The following is an 18,768-nucleotide window of genomic DNA, read 5'->3' on the forward strand; positions in this document are numbered from 1 at the left end:
TTTTATAGACACCACACCAACCCTCACAGTTCCAACAGTCAAGGTGTTCACTTAGCTTCAGTGGAATGCCATTAAGAAGTATGGGGTTTGTAGTGGTGGGCGAGTTACCACGAAACACAAATCTTCATACTCTAACATCACTTTTGATGCAGAGCTGTTCACACTTCATGAGGCACATGAAAGTCAGAAATGACTCAAGAAAAAAACAGATCCGTGGCCCTTGTGTCATGCTCACATGGAAACCTACACCTGAGCTGGGGGTTGGGCAGGATTACAAGCACTATTCGAATTGAAATCTGCACTCCCCCCACCTTTGCCCCTCGGGTTATGCTTCTGATGGCGTTCACAGGATATAATTCCACTGTATTATCATGTAGGACAAAAAAGAAGTTTCTAGTTTCAGGTCCAACTATTGCAATATCGGTTAATGGATAGATTCTATTTTACACTATAAACAGAAAATGAAAAGAAAAAAGAAAAAAGAAAAAGCAATTTAAGATTATTGTATCGTGTATCACTACTCTGTATTTTGTATCATTGTTTTATCATTATCTTGAACTCAAACCATACGACCCCAGATATCAACCCCTGGATATGAAGACTTCCTTTGAACTTGTTTAAATTCTTCTAAAATCAGATGGACAGATCTTGTCTTGGCTCAGGATCAGTTCGGGATCAGAACAGGATCAGTTCCAATATTCATTTGTCTTTCCATGCCCAGTAGGACTGGTGGACCTCCTAGGTTAACTACATGCTCATTTTCTTACAAGAGCAAATAGGAAGACAGCAAGACTTTCCTCAAGGATGAAGACACTAATTCCAAACTGGCAATGCATGTCAAGAGCACCGCTAGCTCTTGTCATAGTCCCAGACAGAACATCAGTGACATCCAAACAAAACAGCTATTTTGGAAAGTATATACTAGCATTAAAATGGATAGTCCTGAATAATAACAGCTAGCAAATAAATTGACTGACCTTGAGTTTTTTTGGTTAATTCACTTTTTCAGGCTTAGCAGGAGGAAGTTACTTTTAATTAGATGTTCTAATGTAATTAGTAGCAACACTCGCTCACTCGTCAAATTTAGTGATACCTCTGTTGTGTCAGGTGCTGCACTAAGGCATAAGGAAGTCAGATGTGAAAAATATCTTCCACAAAATATTTTTCAGGATAAAGTGGTCTAGCCAAGAGATATTATGGTATCAAAACAACTATTAGCTAAAGAAAATACTAGCTCTTCCTGCCAGTAGCGTCTGACCAGGCCTAGGCAGAACCAGCTGACCTACAACTGGGGTACAACTAGAAATCTTAAACTCTCACCCCAAACAGTTGACTCTTCTTCACTTATAGTCACTAATCCATCTAGTCAACAACTTAGTTTATCTGAACTTGTCAGCGCATTCATATAAAAAGGAGAAAGATCCATTTATATTAAAATCCATTTATATTAAAATAAGGGACATTTTAATAGGTGGTTGAATAAATATCTCAACTATCCATTTATCAAGAATCATCCTCTGAATTTTCTTCTTCCTTTAGGGTTAGATCCTCAGAAGGAAATGGCCCACATAATGTCAATTCTCTGTAAGAGTTCTTTTTCTACATTATCCCACCATCCTTCCTTCAGTCTTTATAGAGCAGACTATGTTGTCAAAGATGTGTCCTCCATCATGACCCATGTAGTAAATTTCTGGATACAGGGGAAACAGTTGTCTCTATAGATTACTGTATTTTCTTTTTTCATGCTATTTGTTCATTCACTAGCTCATAAAACATTTACCGAATGTCTATTCTGCTCCAAGCAGTGGGAGATAACAAAGGTGAGTGCAGGCATGGGCTCTCCTCTGGGGAACACACAGATCAAGAGGGGGGACCATTTACTGCATATACAGTGAGATAAGCCCTGTATCCCTGGTATGCACAAGAGGTAAGGGAAACACATAAGAGGAATCAAAGGGGGCTTTAGAGAAGATGCTTCAATTAGATGGCTAAGAGCCCAGGGGACCCCTAGTGGAAGAGGGCTCTCAAGCACAGAAGCACACGTGAGAAAACATAGCCCCCTTCAGGTAGTGCCAGTGGTTTGGTGCTGATGTAATCTAACATGTAAGGGTGGTTGTGGAGGTTAAAGACTGGTAGTAGGGACTGGATAACCAAAGCCTTGAGTGCCACGTAAGGTCTTGTCTTTACGCTATAGATAATGGAGAGCCACTAGAGCTGTTTAAAAACAGATATGATTTTTTTTGGTTGGGTTGCTAATAAGAACCTGGAAGATATGAGATCTATTAGAAGTTATTGAAATGGTCCCCATGAGAGATGGTTGAGAGCAGGACAAAGGCAATGGCAATTGGGAGACAGGAAGGAGGGCTGAGTTGAGAGAAAGGAGCACATGAACACTTGGTGATTGCATGCCAGTGTGAGCACTGACGGAGGAGTTAAAATTTATATGCATGCTTCCAGCTTAAATGACTAGGCCAAGAGAGATGGTCTACACAAATGAGGACTGGAAGGTATGAACGAACAGGCTTGGGGGGTAGGGAGTTTATGGGTGAGAGATGGGCAAATCTCCCATCTGAATGCCTCTGACTGGCACCTGTTGAGTGTGACATGTCTGTGGAGCATTCAGATGCTGATGTCTAAGGAGGCTAGATAAATGTGTCGTGAGCTCCAGAAGGCCAAGGCTGGAGATGCAGGCCTGGCGGTTTTCATCATATAGTCGGGAGTTAACAATCACAGGTGGGGATGTGAGAAAACAGCCAGAAGTCAGGCATAAAAACAGAGGGTTGCTGGGAAAGGTCCCTTGGGAAAACCCAATACTTAGGAGGCAGGCAGGCAGAAGAGTCAGTAAGAAGACTGAAACAGAATGACGAGAAAGACTAAGGTAAATGATGAGAAAACAGTGAGGAGAAACGCAGGAACATATGATAAGCCAAATAACACACTGAATCTGGAGATTATCTAGAGGATACACAGGGACCAAGAGCTGCTCGATCTAGAGAGTCAACAAAAATCTACTGGAACTTCCAAATGTATCTGGCGGAGGCAGCTTTCTCAGAGGATGTCCCAGCTTCAGAAGGCTCTGAAGATTCGTGCCATGTTCAGAGACAGGTAAGATGCACTGCAGGGTCACTGACCCGAGGAGTTCTCTTGGAAAAGCATACTTTAGGGACTGGAAAGCTAATGTGTGATTATCCTGCCACACTGCAAACAGTGTATCATTTTGCACAAATGCCTTATCAGGGTGGGTGAGGGAAAGGCAGGGGTGGTAGAGTGGGGGCAGGGGTGCTGGAGGGAAAAGTGGAATGGCAGGGGGGTGGTCAAGGTCCTGATCACAGGTAAGAATGCTACAAGGGACTGGGTAGTTACTCATCTTTGTTATTTCTCAGTTCTTAATCAACAACTCGGGAAATTCAAAGTACCACACTGACTGAAGAATGCTCAGCATCCCTACCTGTGGAGGCCTCCGGAATGTCCCTGGGAACATTTACCCAAGGCTCCCACCTGGGATGAAAGACACTAATGTCTTTCCAGATTGCCTGTTAGCACCTCCAGATGCAGACAAGCTCATTCACCCCCAGTGCCTGCTCCAGACAGGGTCTTGCAACTCTGGATGCGCTTTCTTTTTGTCAAATAGGAACAAACAAGCTAATTCCTGTTCTAAAGTTGAATATTTTGTTTTCATTAAACAGATTTTAAGATGCAAATTTGTAAATGCTGGTTAAAAACCATTATAATCCAATGCTTGGAAACTTTTCTCCATGGGTCTCTTGTGTTTCTGCAGTCTTACAGGCAGGGGCACTGACAGTCTTAGCTCTGGAATATCTTTCCAAGGATATGTGCACAGCAAATGGTTTTGGAAGACAGAGATGGTGTCTCCCCCTGGAGCAAAGCACTGGTTGGTTTATAGCTCACTGTGATGAAGATAATGTCTCCCTCTGGGACAAAGGGAAGACATGTTTACTGCCCACTATAAAAGATGTGGTGTCCCTAAGTTCAAGGTTCCTCTCTGTGTATGCAGCCATCACTTGGGCCTATTCACATCAACTTGCAGGAACTGGGGTTTGGAGAAATGGCACAAATGCTGATACTCCGGCTACTACTATTGCCATGAGTAATAAAATCCATTGTCTCCGACCCTGGAGTTTCATGTCTTGTGCCCCCATCCACAAAATTGTGGCAGGCTAACTTGGTAACTTACAAGTCGGTAAAGTCTCAGACCCTTCAGAGATTTTGATACCTAATTACTACCTATGAAATGATCATGTTGTTCACATAATACCATTCTTTAACAACTTTTCCAATGCCATTCCCTGCCTTGTCTTCACTTAAGCATACTTAAGTAGGACTCATACTCGATCTACGTCAAAAGGATTCAAGACTATGTTTTAAAATGTGGTGCATGAAAGCACGCTGCAGGCAACTGTCATTTTCTATAGGAGGGGAAAAAGGGAAAATTTTTGCCCTTTTCCATTTTTAGAGATGGAGAAAAAGCGAGGCAGGAAAATCCAATGATTTGCAAAAACTCTTAAAGCAGTTCCACAGCAGGTGTAGCAGGCAGTGCCTTGGCCTTGGGTAGAGTTTCTGAGAGGTTTGGTCTAACTGACCAAATGGCATCAAGTCGCAGCAGTCAGGTGAGGTGTGGGGAGGTGGGGCCGCCCTGAGTCACAGAACCACAGGAATCTAGTTTCCTGCCAATTCATGAAATACTGGACTGGAGGTGTCCAAAAGGTTTATGCAAGGGAACCAGCATGCATTAGGCTGATGACTGATGATATTCCATTGCTACTGTGCCAACTGGAAACAGGATACCAGATGTTTCTGATTTCTGCCATGTGGATTGGGTAACTGAGGAGAGTGTCTACACCCGAAGGAGACTCAAAACATGTCACACAAGGTGACAAAGGTGCTCAGTCAATGACTGGTAACAATGACAGCAGCTGTGATGATGAATGATGCCTAGGTGAAAAATGATTATTCATTTAAGCTAATGGAACAATTCAGGATATAACTATAGGTCTGTGTTTTATTTCCAGGTGAGAGGACAAGGAAGCTAGAGGAAGAGTCCTATTTACCAGCACTTTAAAAGCTTGGATCTGTGAGAGGAAAATATCAGTACAGCATGTCAGTCATTTCTGTAAATGCCTCCAGGTGAATGCTGGTGAGTAGGTCATGGCCATATAGGTTATATCTCCAAGGCCCAACAGTAAGACAATTGGAAATATCTAGGAATCCAGTTACGGGAAGAAAAAAAATCATTGAACATATTTTTCCCTGACATTAAATTAATATAGTGTGGTAAAATTTTTAGATGCATCTCTAAAGTGTTGTTTCTGTATGTGATGCAGAGAGCACGGAGCTAGAAATAAGACAATAATCTAGCCACTATGTACACTTTCATTGGCTGCATTAGTGGGTACAAGCCACTGGTGAACTCATGACAGCAGCTGCTTTCAAATGGGAAAGGTAATTTCTCTCCACTTAGCCTCGGGATGGACTCAGGTGTATCAGCCTGGGAACAAGAAAGCCACACAGCGCTAGCCTCCAGGAAAGGCAGTTCCCAACGGGGCCACCCTGCAGGGACCAACAGCAACACCTGGTTTTGAGATGGATGGCGTCTCCATTTTGTTTCCACAAAACAGGTTATATGGATCCGCTACCCACTGGGATAATAGGTGACTTGGCTAAAATGATTTCACTTGTGGGTACACATTACTTTTATTCCTCAGTAACTTCTGCAAGAGTCATAGCAAAGAATTCTGTCCCAATAAGAATACTAAACTTCTTTCTTGAATTAGTGAGAATCACTTATTTCCAGAGACAGTTGTGAGTTTCAGAAAATAATAGGAAGTAAACGTATTAGATATTCTGACCTAGACTACCAGGGCTCAGTGAAAGTAAGGAAAGGCTAATTAAAGCAATGAACAGAGAGGACCTTCATGTTTAGCTCAATCGGGGGCTGACTGTCTCCATTAATTGCAGCACAGTACAAATGAGAACACGTGTATTTGTTCGTTCCTCACTTGGGCCTGGTCGTTTCACACAGAGGAAAAATATTCAGACCATCACCACGAAGTCTAGGCAGCATTGGGACACACATCTGCTGTGAGCCACAAGAGGGCCAGATGGAAAAGTAATTTAAGCACACACTGACTGGATGGTAGGGGTAGGGCTTCAGTTATACAAAAGTTACAGCAGATTTAGCTGGGAAGGCTTTTGGCTGAAGCGTCTCACTAGATGGCACCTAATGCTATTGCTATTTTCACATTTACCCTTCCTTCTTTCTAAATACATTGTGTAAGAGCAAAGGTAAAGAAGTGTTTAATGTTTTCCTATCTTCTGCTATTAACAATTCTCCAGACTCTTTAATTAAAAAAAAAAACCCATAAATTGACCTTTAATACTGAGATCTATATCATTCAGTAACAAATATCTGTCTTTCCTTTTCTTTGCAGACATAACTCTGAAATGTAGGCTGCAACGTTTGCAGATATTGGGGAAGGGGTCAAAGCAGAGGGATGGTGTGGCATTAATGTGAACACCACAAATATTAGGGTACCATGATGCCCTCATAAATGGCTGCACTGAGCGTGAAAAGATGGGTTCTACTCCCAGGATGGTGCCAAGAAGATCTGCAAATGGTGGCCCTTTCCATTTACTTGAGTCTCAGTAAAATATGGATAATAGCATCTCCCCTGCTTCCTCAGATGCCCAAGGACGTGTTAAATAGTAGCATTTGGGAGGGAGGGACAGAGCACTACACAAGTGTGAAGATTATCCTCATATGATTCCACAAGCAGAGAGAATGAAAAAGTGAGTCAACCCGGGCACGTGTAGACCACACAGTGCCAGGTGTTCGGAGCAGGACAAACATCTGCATCTGGAATTAGATTTTTTTATTCTTCCCCCAGATGTTGGGATATTGTAAACATTAGGAAGAAGCAAAAAATTACTTTGAGCCTTTAAAAATGGGACCCAGTAAAAAGAATAGATCGTGAATTGGTGGCTAGTAGAATGTTTCAGAGAACAATAGCAAGCTAGGCTGAGAAAAACCTTGCCGCCAGCCCGACTCTGTATTTCTGCCATAAGGGCAAAGGTCTCTAAATCAGAAGGCAGTCTCGGCACCTTTCTCAGACAACCTCTTGTCATACGCTTGTAACTGCCACTGTATAATTCAGGGATGTACTGGAACACAGACGTCAGATTACTTTGCTGGTTCCGACTGGTTTGGGTAAGTACTTAGCGTATGATGCACAGCTTGTCCAGATCCCACAAGAACCACTGCTTTGCTTTTTTTGACAAAGCAAACGTCATACGATGCTATGTCATTAATCTGTAATTAGGCTTCATTTCAAGCCCAGTATTCCTATTTCAGATGCATGTGGCGTGAGTTCAGTCAAACATTTTCTCTGAGTCCCTTCTCCGGAGAGGAAAATGACATTTACTATTAATCTTTCTGAAAACATACTGAAATAAATTTATTTTCCTCCAATGCATATGGCACGTAGCTCAAGTATTTTCTGTGTTCTTCCTGAAGCTTAAAATATTCTGCCTTTTTGGGCACCTGGGTGGCTCAGCTGGTCAAGCATCTGCTTGGGCTCAGGTCATGATCCCAGGGTCCTGGGATCGAGTCCCGCATCAGGCTCCCTGCTCTGTGGGGCATCTGCTTCTCCCTCTCCCTCCCCTCCCCAATCCCACTCATTCTCTCTCTCTCTCTTGCTCGCTCGCTCTCCCTCTCAAATAAATAAAATCTTTAAAAACTTTATTCTGCCTTTTTAATTGGATAGAACAGCCTCAAGTTTGACCATCACTGGGCAAAATATTTGAGGAACTGTCTTCTCGTCACAAACATCAAGAAGACTAAAAGTTTTAAGGACAAACAATATTTATATATACCAACAATTCTCTCTTGGCTTGGGGCTGCTCCGTATTTCCCAGTTTAGACAACCATTCCGTAAACTAGAGAGGGTACAACTCTTAGAGTTAAAAGTCCCAAGATTAAGTGCTGAACCACAACTTTGCAGGGGAATGTTTTTCATCTCGCCTCTGGAAATACCACAATCCTGATAGAGCAGGGATACCAGGCAGGGTCTGGAAAGCACAGAGCTGTCACAGAACAGTCTGTTTTCCTGATTCTTCGAGTCTCGGGATTTTCAGACCGACATTACTCATCCTTGACCGAGCCATCTGCCTGGGACAATGTTCCACGGCTCAGGGACCAGCAGGAACTGGACATGACGGAAAGCTGCAGGGAAGCCAGCCTGCTCCTGCAGAATGAGCCCCAAGGCTTGGAGAGCCAGTGAAGACTCAGACAGATGAGATTGTTCCGTTCCATCCATCCTGCTGAGGTCATGCAGTCCTGCCTTGTTGAAACTAAACTTGACGCCATATTTAGTCAGCCCTCTGAGAGTTAAAAGTTGAGCTCCTCTGCTGTCTTCAGTTGGCTAAGCCTCGGTCAGGCTGCAAGCCATAACACCCGTTCATGCTGAATAGTGCTAGCTGCAGGCTCGTCAACACGCAGTGTAGATGGTAGTACCCAAGACCTATCCTCTCTGTTAATGTCCGAGAAAATGGACCCACCGTCCTCAGAGCAATCAGGAAAACAGCTGATGCTCTCAGGCTGCAGTGTATAACATTGTTTTCTCCAAATAAAGCTAAGATGACAGACAATTTCTCCAGGGAGAGCTTGTCTGCACACAAGCATCTACACCCACACCACACGTGCCAGTAATCGCTACTATCTTCCCTTTTTTTCTGCTTCAATGTTTAACTTCTATTTCCACTAGGTCCACATTTTTTCCTTGCTTGCTTTAATTTTATTCTCCATCAGTTTAACTGAAAACAGACCCACAATTCCTAAGGTCAGAACATTCTAAAGTGGTCACTTTATTGGGCAGAGCCAATAAATAAATAATATCCAAATTAGAGAGTACTAAGTTAATACCCTGTGATTTAGGAAGAAATGGCCAAGTAAGCCTTGTTTTCAATATTCTCCCTTCTCAATGACCGTGCACTGACAATCTTCACACATAATTTTGCTTTAATAGAAGCGGCTCTGAAGGCAGCTGGTTTATTAGTGTGGTGCATTTGCCCTGAGTTTACCCTTTGTTACTACTTGATACCACTTTGCACGTAGTAATGGTCCCTACTGCCCAGAAGCCTCACGTGAATTACCCCATCAGAGTTCCCTGTGCCCTCCCAGCACTCACCTTGGGGATGCGGAGGTGTTCCTGGAGAGGAGGAAGATCCCGGGAGAGCCTCTTGTGAGTCTAGACACGGAGGGCTACGGCGCAGAGGGGTGGGGGAGGCAGGGGCTGCCGGGGAGGTCAGGTCCAAGGAGAGGTCACCTCTGCCCCGGCTCGCGCTCCGGCTTCTCAGTTCCTTCTCGTGCGCCTCGGCTGCCAACTGCTCCAAGTATTTGTATCTGAAAGTTAAATTCCAAAGGGTTTCCGTAAAAAGAAAGAGGAGCCCGTGGCTGATGCTTGTTTATGGCTGAGACACCTGCAGAGTGAGCTGGTTTCCTGATGCACGGAGCACGGCTCAGGGCTGGCTGGAGGGCCAGTCTGCCAAGAACAGCCAGCAGAGCCAAGATGCTAATGATTAAAAACCCCGCATCATTCATAACCAAACAAATTGGGAGAAATGGCAACATCACACAGTCTCCAGATACTGGATCACTGCTGCACAGTCCGATTTTGCTCTTTTAGGAAACATTTGTACAAATAAGCAAAACAGCCATAATGCCCATTACAGAGCCCCAGCAGTGACAGCTGAAAACCACACGCACTCAGAGCTTGCAGCTGTGAGATGGGAGGGGGCCCTTGGTGCGGCGGAGAGAAACAATGCCCCCAAAATACCAAAAGGGGTTGTTGGACGAAGCCCTCCCTGAATTTCTGAACCTGCTTCAATGCTAACAGCAATGCGACTGGAATTCACTTTGTTCTCTCAGTGTCGACCATGGAAACTTTTTTATATTCTAAAATATTTCTGAGTAGGACTCAGACAGCCAATAGCTTGGACCTGACGTCACATATAGTTTATTCATCAAAGTCAGTTTAAAAGAACAAAGATACATCTGTTTTGCATTTCAGGCAGGCAGAACCCACTAACTGTTTATTAAGACCAGCTACCAATCATAGTCCTCATAGTGTGCTTTACAGATCAGACCAAAATAACTTTGAAATACGTGCCTCTTCCAGATGTCTGCTAATTTTACCCACCATTATTTGTTCAGAAATAAATTTACGAATTCAGCTGTAGCAGGTTTCTATCTTACCAACCACGACCCTTTGAGACAGGTTCTTCCAGACCCTCACTCACACCTGTCCAGATTCACTGCTTCAGTTCCTCCCAATGGGCAAGCCCCCCAACTCTAGCCCACCGAAGCCCCCACCAGACACCGCACACGGCATTCCAAGTTCACCCGCATAAGAAAGGCAGCGTGCATCTACGAAAACTTTAAAAAGAATGCACTGAAAAAGCACGCATTCTGCATGCATCCACAAGGTGGCTGTGGCTCCCCCACGGCTGTCTGTCCGCGGTCGTCACCCCTTCTCCCTGCCAGTCCAAAGGCCATCTGCCCCACAGGCCAGGCTCGCACGCGTGTCTCCCTCAGCGAGGCCTGCCTTGACCACCACAGCTGGAAGTGATCTTGGCCTTGCCTCTGAACTCATGTCGGATATGTAGTCCATTCAACTCAGATGGCATTTTACATTTACTGCCTGGCATATTTAGTCATCTTTTCACATGTGTGTGTCTGTTCTCAACAAGCAGCTAATAGGATTTCTGAGAACAGAAGATTACCATCCTTTGTTCTTTCCCTCGGCGCCTTGCATTTGCAGGCGGAGGAGAAGCAGGCAAGGCGTGCAGTGAGGGGCCTGCGAGAGAGTGCCCCGCCTGCAGGGGTCTCCCTGCAGCAGTGGAGGCCCAGGGTGGCAAACACACCGATTTCACTTGCCGACAAAAGACCTGTGATGGGTCCGCATACCCAACGTCTGGGGCATGGTTGGGAGAGCAGCTGCCTCATGGTGACAGGGCATGGGAACTCAGCCCAGAGAGAAAGCTTTAGAAACTCTGGACTTTCTTCGCCAACAACGTCACCTCTCAAAAGGTAGGAGAGGTAACACAAGGAAGCTATCTGAACTTAACTTAGACCCGCAAGGAAAACCACCCGGCTGTGGAATCTTGGAAGAAAGGGACCTTGAGGGCAAGAGTCAGAGCCCCAACAGGAGGCATGTTCTAAATGAGGTGGAGGCACCCTTGGCCCGGGAATTGCCGTGAGCCCAGGAGGGGGGTGGGAGGTATCCCCATGCTGAGTCCAAGCCTTCTGCCACAGGAGAAAGGGGCAGCCAAGAAACGGAGTGCAGACAAAGAGACCTACATAGGCCCAAGGCTTCAGGCCAGGAGGACAAGCCATTTATGACCTTCATTTCCGGTGGCCCAGCCCTGGGCCTGGCCTCTCCACACCCCTACCTGCAGGCAGCCAGACTAGCAGGGACGTGGGGTTCACCCCACTTTCCAGAGGTTGCCAGGGGTTGTTCATCCAGCGTCTGGACAGATAGGACTCAGAGGCTTCCTGCACACCCTCCGTCTCAGAGATCTCATCCATAGGGGAGCCACAGGACATGGGAAGTGCTGAGGACTTAATATGAATTCTTCTGAGGAGGCTTAGCTGGTAGACAAAAATGGCAGGGGAGGGGGCCTGGGGACTTGTTTTATGGATATCAAGTTTCAGTTTTACAAGAAGAAATGAGTTCTAGAGATGGATCACACAGCAATGTGACCATACCCACCACTACTGAACTGATACGCTTAAAATGGTTAAAATGGTAAATTTGATGTTATGTGTATTTTGCCGCAACTAAAGACTTTTCATTTATTTTTTAGAGAAAGAGAGAGTGCACGCATACGAGGAGAGCAGGGGCAGAGGGAGAGGGGGAAAGAGAGAATCTTAAGCAGGCTCCATGCCCGGTGTGGACCCTCACGACCATGAGAGCACGACCTGAGCCGAAACCAAGAGTCGGATGTTTAACAGACTGAGCCACCCAGGGGCCCCTACAATTAAAGACATTTAAAAATGGCAGGGACAGGGGCGCCGAGGTCAAGAGTAACTAAATCTTTGTGAAAAAGCAGTGCCAGTGTCCACTTGCAACAGGCCAGAGAGGGGAGGGGACCCGGTGCGCCTGGGAAGGGCTAAGCCCCCTGGCATTTACTGCTGAGTAGCTTAGCAACCTCTCCTGACCCCGTCAACCTTTGGCAGTCCTTGGGGAAGAAGCTCGCTCTATGTCTCAACCTTCCCTTACAGACAGACTCTGAGCGCCCTTAGAGGCCCAACAGTACCTGATCCCAGGAGAACGGCAGCCCATGTGAGGATGGTCGTATGTCCCTGTGACTTTGTGACACACCCCCAACCAACAGACTCTCCTTAAGTTTCCTGTGTGCAAAGCACTGGGTTTTCTACCCACAGACCACAGCCTCAAGGAAAGACGTTTCACCATTCCCACCTTCATCTAAACATTCCCATTTATCCTACTTCTGCCCGTATCTTTTGTTTATTCATTCAGCGTTTCATTATTTATTGAACATTTGGTGAGTGCCTGTCATGTGCTAAGAGCTGCCATAGGTACGAGAGATTTCATAATAAACAAGAAAACCCCCACCCTGGTGGAGCTCACAGCTCGGTGGGAGAGACAGGCAAACAAACCTTAGGAATGAATTCACACATCCACCAAGGTCATGGGCTGCAGGGGCCGGGAGGACAGTCGAGGGAACATATACAGGGCTCTACAGAAACTGCTTGACCGGAGCTTAACCTAAACCTACTTCCAGATGACTTTTCCTGCCACTCTCCTACTTGTGAACTCTCCCTTACATTAAGCCAAAATCTGGCTCCTTCTAAGTACTACTCTGTCCTCAGACCTGCTAAGCAATGCTCAGAATCCTCTTTACTGCTTCACTCATCACCTTCATGCATCATTTCTCCAATCCTAGCTCAGTCCTGACATTCCCCCTGCCCTCTGTTCCCATTACCCCCGCTTGTCATAGGCATTTCCTATGCCATCCCCCTCAGACGAATCCCTGCTCCGACCCCATCCCAACATATGCTCAGCCTGGATCCCATTCCTTCTTAGTCCCTTAAAAAGATTATTTGTGAATATCACTTAATCATGATCAGATAAAGCCTTTCTCCCCTCCCCCCCAAAATCAGAAGTAACACTTCAACAGTCTACTCTGGGTCTGCACCATTGTCAATAAAATAGTTTGTCTGAGATTATGGAATGACAATAGGAAATAAATCAAAGTAAAATCTAATGGGCCATTACACCTCAAAATAGCAAAACTACATTCATCTTGTTATACGACAAACCTCAAAAAACACTCTGCTATGACTCTGGCCATTCTTCTCGGAGTCATTAAATTTAGAGCAAGAGACATGGGACCCAACAAACACACCAGGCTCTACCAAGAGTTGCTAGGGGTGCCTGGGTGGCACAGTCAGTTAAGTATCTGACTCTTGGTTTCAGTAATGACCTCAGGGTCGTGAGATCGAGCCCCCTATGGGGCTCCGCACTCAGTGGGGAGTCTGCTTAAGTTTCTTTCTCCCTCTCCCTCTGCCCCTCCCCTTGCTCTCTCTCTAAAATAAATAAATGTTTTTAAAAAACCCTTTCTAGATGGAGTCCTCTTCCTTACTTCTGAACCTCTTTCCACCTCTGATCTCCAGTTTCCCCATCCATTCCTGAATCCCATTATACTTGGCAATCTTATCTTTTCCTGGTCTACCAGAAAGCCCCAATAGCTTTCCAAACAGAGACAAAAGTTTATATCCCTCTCTCCCTTCTTCACCAGGTTATTCAAGAAGCAAATTAACCAAGAAAAGTGGCTGGTCCAAACCAAAGGGAAATTCTTGGCTGCTTCCATAACGTTCCGTGTAAGTAGAGATAGGGCCCACATGAGGCCAGAGAGAGCCCACTCCTGCACCGGCGAAGAAGGCCCAGGCAAATGGGTGGCATGGGGCAAGGACTGATGTAAGAACAAGAGGCACCAGGAGACAAGTGGCAAGCACCCCTCTGTATAGGTTTTCCAGGCATAAGTGATGCTGTGCTTTGATATCCAGAAAGAGGGAGCCTTCAATGGTTTGGGGAAATTTTGAGGTCAGTCTGAGCCAGTACAGGCCTTGATATCTCCCCAGAAGCTTTCAAGCCTTGCTGGTGCAGACATAACCTGACAGTCAAGTTGTCAAAGCTAAAAAAAAAAAATTTGGTTTCTTAAGCCTGGGCATGAAGTCGACAGCATTTTCAATAAAAGTCTATGTCCTCCAATATCAAAAATGGGTATGAATTAGAAAAATAGAAGTTTCTTGTTTCTTTTGCTCTAACTTTGCCGGCTACAACTGGTTATTATGATGGCAATAATCTAATAAAACACTGGAATTAAAGCAATGCCATAGTTTTTTTCTAAGTCTGACCTAAGCATCTAATTTTTTAATTGGATACAGGCAGGCTCCACTCTTCCCTGCCCTCAGACTGTCTTGAACTATTTAGCTGAAGGTGTCTAAGAAAATTCAGCAAAATTCCACTTTTTGGCATAGTTCACAGATGGTGAGGTTCCCAAATGGCTCTAGTAGGAAATCAGCCTTTCCATTGCTCCATGTACTATCGCCATCTGGTGGTTGATGGAATTACTACAAGGTCAAAACTTGCCTTGCCGGTTTACTTCCAAAAACAGTTTCTTTTGCTTCTCTTAGTTTATCAGACATTGAATACATTTACTTTGGATATTTTAGGATTCAAAGAATGGGGCAATTGAAAATAGTTTACAGCTTAATATTTTAAATAAAGCTGTGGATTCATTTGTTCATTTATTTCATATATCCTTCCTAAGTGCCTACTATGGGCCAAGCACTGTGGAGGGCACTGGGACAAGGAAAATGAGACGTGGTTCCTGCCATCTAGGAACTGAGAACAGTTCAGTAGGGAGACAGGTAAATGATCAGGCACATCCTGCAAGAGTCTCAGGAATGTTCGGCACTTCAGCCAGCGCCTGCCATAGTGTGTGCAGTCAAATATTTGTTAAAGGAATTCTGAAGGAGTGACCTGGAAGCACACAGTAGGGACACCTACCCAGGCTCAGTGGTGGTAGTGCAGGGTATTTAAAATACATACCATATGTCAATATGCAAAACTAGTGTGCTCATGTGGAGAGTAGTCTGGAGGAACAGACCTATATTTCACACCATGATGGCACTAAATAATAAATCTGTACTTTCTTGGAAAATTTAGATAGCTAGGACACTTTATTCTACAAAATACCAGTTACCCAAAGTCTTAGGTGTCTTAAGTGAAGCTATTTATTTTAATTAACACAGTCTACTCAGCATGCTCGGTTAAGAATGCAAAGTCAAGTGCCATTTGGTTGTAATAGGAAAGAAGAAATATACAAACCTTTCTTCTCTTGCTTGTCTTTGCTCCTCTCTTTTGTCTAAATACTCTCGGCTAATGGAAATATGCAGAAGAAACAAAGTAGGGAAGGAAAATAACAGAATTAGATGCTCATGAAATTGCCAAGAAATTATTGACAGTGTATCATGAAAGACTCTATTGCCTCAGAAATGGATAGTGGTTGTGTTGGATTAAAAAACAACAACAACAACAAATATAAAGGCTATACTTTAAAAGTACTAAATACAATGGATTTCTTATAAAAGCACAGGAATGAGAACATGGGAGACTCTACAATTAAAGAAAGAAGAATTTAGGTATATGGGGGAGAGGGGAGAAGAAAAAACTTTTTAAAATGTCAAACAATACACAAGTAACATATGTCAATTGCAAGCAAGCAATAGCTTTCAGAGACAATTAACATCCAATCAAGGTCTGGTAGGCTCCACAACTTTGGTCTCAAGAATTAAATCTGAGTGGGTCCAGGCATCTTGGCCATTTTGTGTTGTACTCTGCAGTTTGGAAATTCATCCCACAGTGCAGGATTCTTTCTCTTCACCTTTCACACTCCCAGTTTCTCTGCAGGGATCATGGGAAGCCCTTGCTTTGTACATTTACTTGTTTGCACTCCCAAGATGCCAAACTTCATCCAATTTTAACGTTTATTGCTCTGCTCCTGCTGATGAGATTCCAGCTTAAATCTAAGTTTAGCTAAGTTAGCTAAGTTCAGCCACTTCTCAATGGACCTCTTATTTGCTTGAAAAATTATGACTTCATGGTTTTCTAAACTGGACCTCACAATGTAGTTAAGTATTCTATCCCTGGGGCACCGGGGTGGCTCAGTGGTTAAGCGTCTGCCTTCAGCCCAGATCATGATCCCAGAGTCCTGGGATCGAGCCCCATTTCAGGCTCCCTGCTCAGTGGGGAATCTGCTTCTCCCTCTGCCCCTTGCCCTGCTTGCGCTCTCTCACTCTCACTCTGCTCTCTCTCTCTCTCAAATAAATAAATCTTTAAGAAAAAAAAGATATTCCACCCCTCCATGCACTGGTAACAGGATATGAAGGGGCGGTACATCAGAGCAATTAAAGCAGATCAGGAGAAGGAGAAAACACAGCAAAGACCCAGATTTGTTATCATTTATAAGCACCTGTCCTCATCACTTACCACATTAGAAATAACACATCCCATAACCCAGAAAGCTTAAGATCATATTCAACAAAATAACAACAGATAAGAATACTTTGCAAGGGAAAAAGCACAAGAAGACTAAGTAACCTAAATCAATAAAATGGCTGAAGGAAGGTCAGCCATTTGAGTCATCTCAGGGACTACTTGATAAAGCTTTTCCTATTTCCTTTTTTGAATTTCTTTTCATTCACATCCTAAGACTTCAGGATGGAACCACAGTCATCATAATTAATAGCTGTATGTGGTCTGTCCTGATGGTCAGCATTCCTTCTTGGACAGGGTTGTTTTGCCAGGATCTCTCTGTGTCTTAAATGAGAAGTGAGACCCACTTGGGACCAAGGGCAAACAGTGGATAGTTACAAGTACAGTCTCTGCCTACATACATGCATATGGCTTAATATATAATACAATGCACTCTTGTCCTGTTCTTCTGGGACTCTAACTACATGAGCGTGAGGCATTCTGTTATTGATCTATGGGTCCCTGAGACACTGTACATTTTTTCCAATGTTTTGCTCCATTTTTTGGATTGGATAATATTTCTATTGTTCTATCTTCCAGTTTAATGACCCTTTCTTCTCTCATCTCCATTCCGCTATTGAACCCATCCAGTGAATTTTTCATTTTGATTACTATATTTTTCAGTTCTGTAAGTATTTCCATGTGGTTCTTCTTTAAAGTTTCTATTTCTTTACAGAGACTTATCTTTTCATTAGTTTCAAAAGTATTTGCCTTTACGTCTTAGAACAAGTTTATAGTAGCTGCTTTAGTCTTTGTCTGATAATGATGTCTATGTCCTTTTGTAGTTAGCATATTTTGATTCCCTTTTTTCCTCTAAGATTCTCTTGGTTTCTTTGTGTGACAAGTGACTTTGGATTGCATTGAGAACACTTTAAATATTTTGAAAGGAGACTCTGGGTCTTCCTTGAATTCTATGGAGAATCTCGTTATGCTTTAGCAGGCAATCAACTAGGTTAGGTTCAGCCTTCAAGTTCCGACTGCCTTCTGACATTGGTTCCCATATTAGCTCAGTTTTCAAATATTTTTAATTTTCTCCAAATCAAGCCCTGTGTGTACCCACTCAGTGGCCAGTCTGGGAGCTGAGTGGTGGTCCACTCTATTTAGTTCTCAAAGTCTGTGGCACGCTGTTCAGGTTTTAAGCCACATGTGCACAACTGGAGATGAGCTCAGGAGTGCTCTCTTGACTTCTCTACTCTTTGTGAATTTCCTATAATTTTCTGGCTTCCCTGGGTCTCCCTTCCTGCTGCTCTAGCCAGAAAGCTTGGGCTTTATTTTCTACGCTCTGCTGCAACTTTCAGTAACTCCATCTGCACGCATCTGCAGTGTGCCAGAATGACACAGAGAAAAAAATGGTGATTTCCCTAGCACTCTTGGAGTCATAGTTCCTCTGGTCAGAGGAAGGGTTCCCCTCCCTTAGAGTTTTAGGCACCTGGCTGGACACTGCTGCCATCATTGTGCTTCTGTAAAAATAAAGCTTCAAGGCTGGGGTAGGAAAAAAGGGGAAAATATGGAAAAACAAGACATTTCTCCAGTCTCTGACTCTTAGGACCCCATTTGCTGCTCCTCAGTCCAGAGAGGTCTTCTCTTAGAGTTTTTTAGTTCACACTTAGTATGTGCTTCTGAGTTTTGGGGTACCTCTGACGACACACTAGGTGACAGTGGAGGAAAAGAAGGGTACGCTCTCACTGGCTTGGAACTTTGAAGACTAACCTCTGTCCCCAGTTCACCCACTCCCTTTTACAGCTCAGAATTATCAGAGCTCTCAGCATTCTGTCCATGATTTCTGGTTGCATTCAGTGATGCAGTAGAAGGGACAGGACGGAGGATGCGTATTCCATCTTCCCCTGAACTGGCACCCCGTTTTAATAGGTTTTTCCAACAAAATCTTTCTATATGTAAACAAATCTCTGAATCTTCCATGTTTTTCTGTCAGATTCTCTGCTGCTACTTGGTGGCAAAATATGCAAAACTCTCAGAAATCCCTGATTAGGAAGGATTTAATCTGTTCCAGTGGTTTTACAAATGGGTCTTTCCAGAAGTGACAACTTCCAGAGTTACCTCATGAGAAATGGTGCATATAGGTGTGGCATTTCCATGTATAATTTGGGAAGAGTGACAGCTCAGGGTA

At 44.1% G+C, this 18,768-nt stretch overlaps 1 protein-coding gene across 1 annotated transcript in view; it reads right to left on the minus strand.

Annotated features, from left to right (window-relative positions):
* The window catches only part of FHOD3 (formin homology 2 domain containing 3), a 450,577-nt gene that overhangs the window by 71,426 nt on the left and 360,383 nt on the right, over window positions 1–18,768 (minus strand). The window contains 2 exon segments of the mRNA XM_044382961.3: window positions 9,204–9,418; window positions 15,435–15,485. Coding sequence (XP_044238896.1) covers window positions 9,204–9,418; window positions 15,435–15,485 — 266 coding nt within the window.

This window comes from Ursus arctos, unplaced genomic scaffold, assembly GCF_023065955.2.
Source record: "Ursus arctos isolate Adak ecotype North America unplaced genomic scaffold, UrsArc2.0 scaffold_17, whole genome shotgun sequence".
In the NCBI taxonomy this organism is placed as follows: domain Eukaryota; kingdom Metazoa; phylum Chordata; class Mammalia; order Carnivora; family Ursidae; genus Ursus; species Ursus arctos.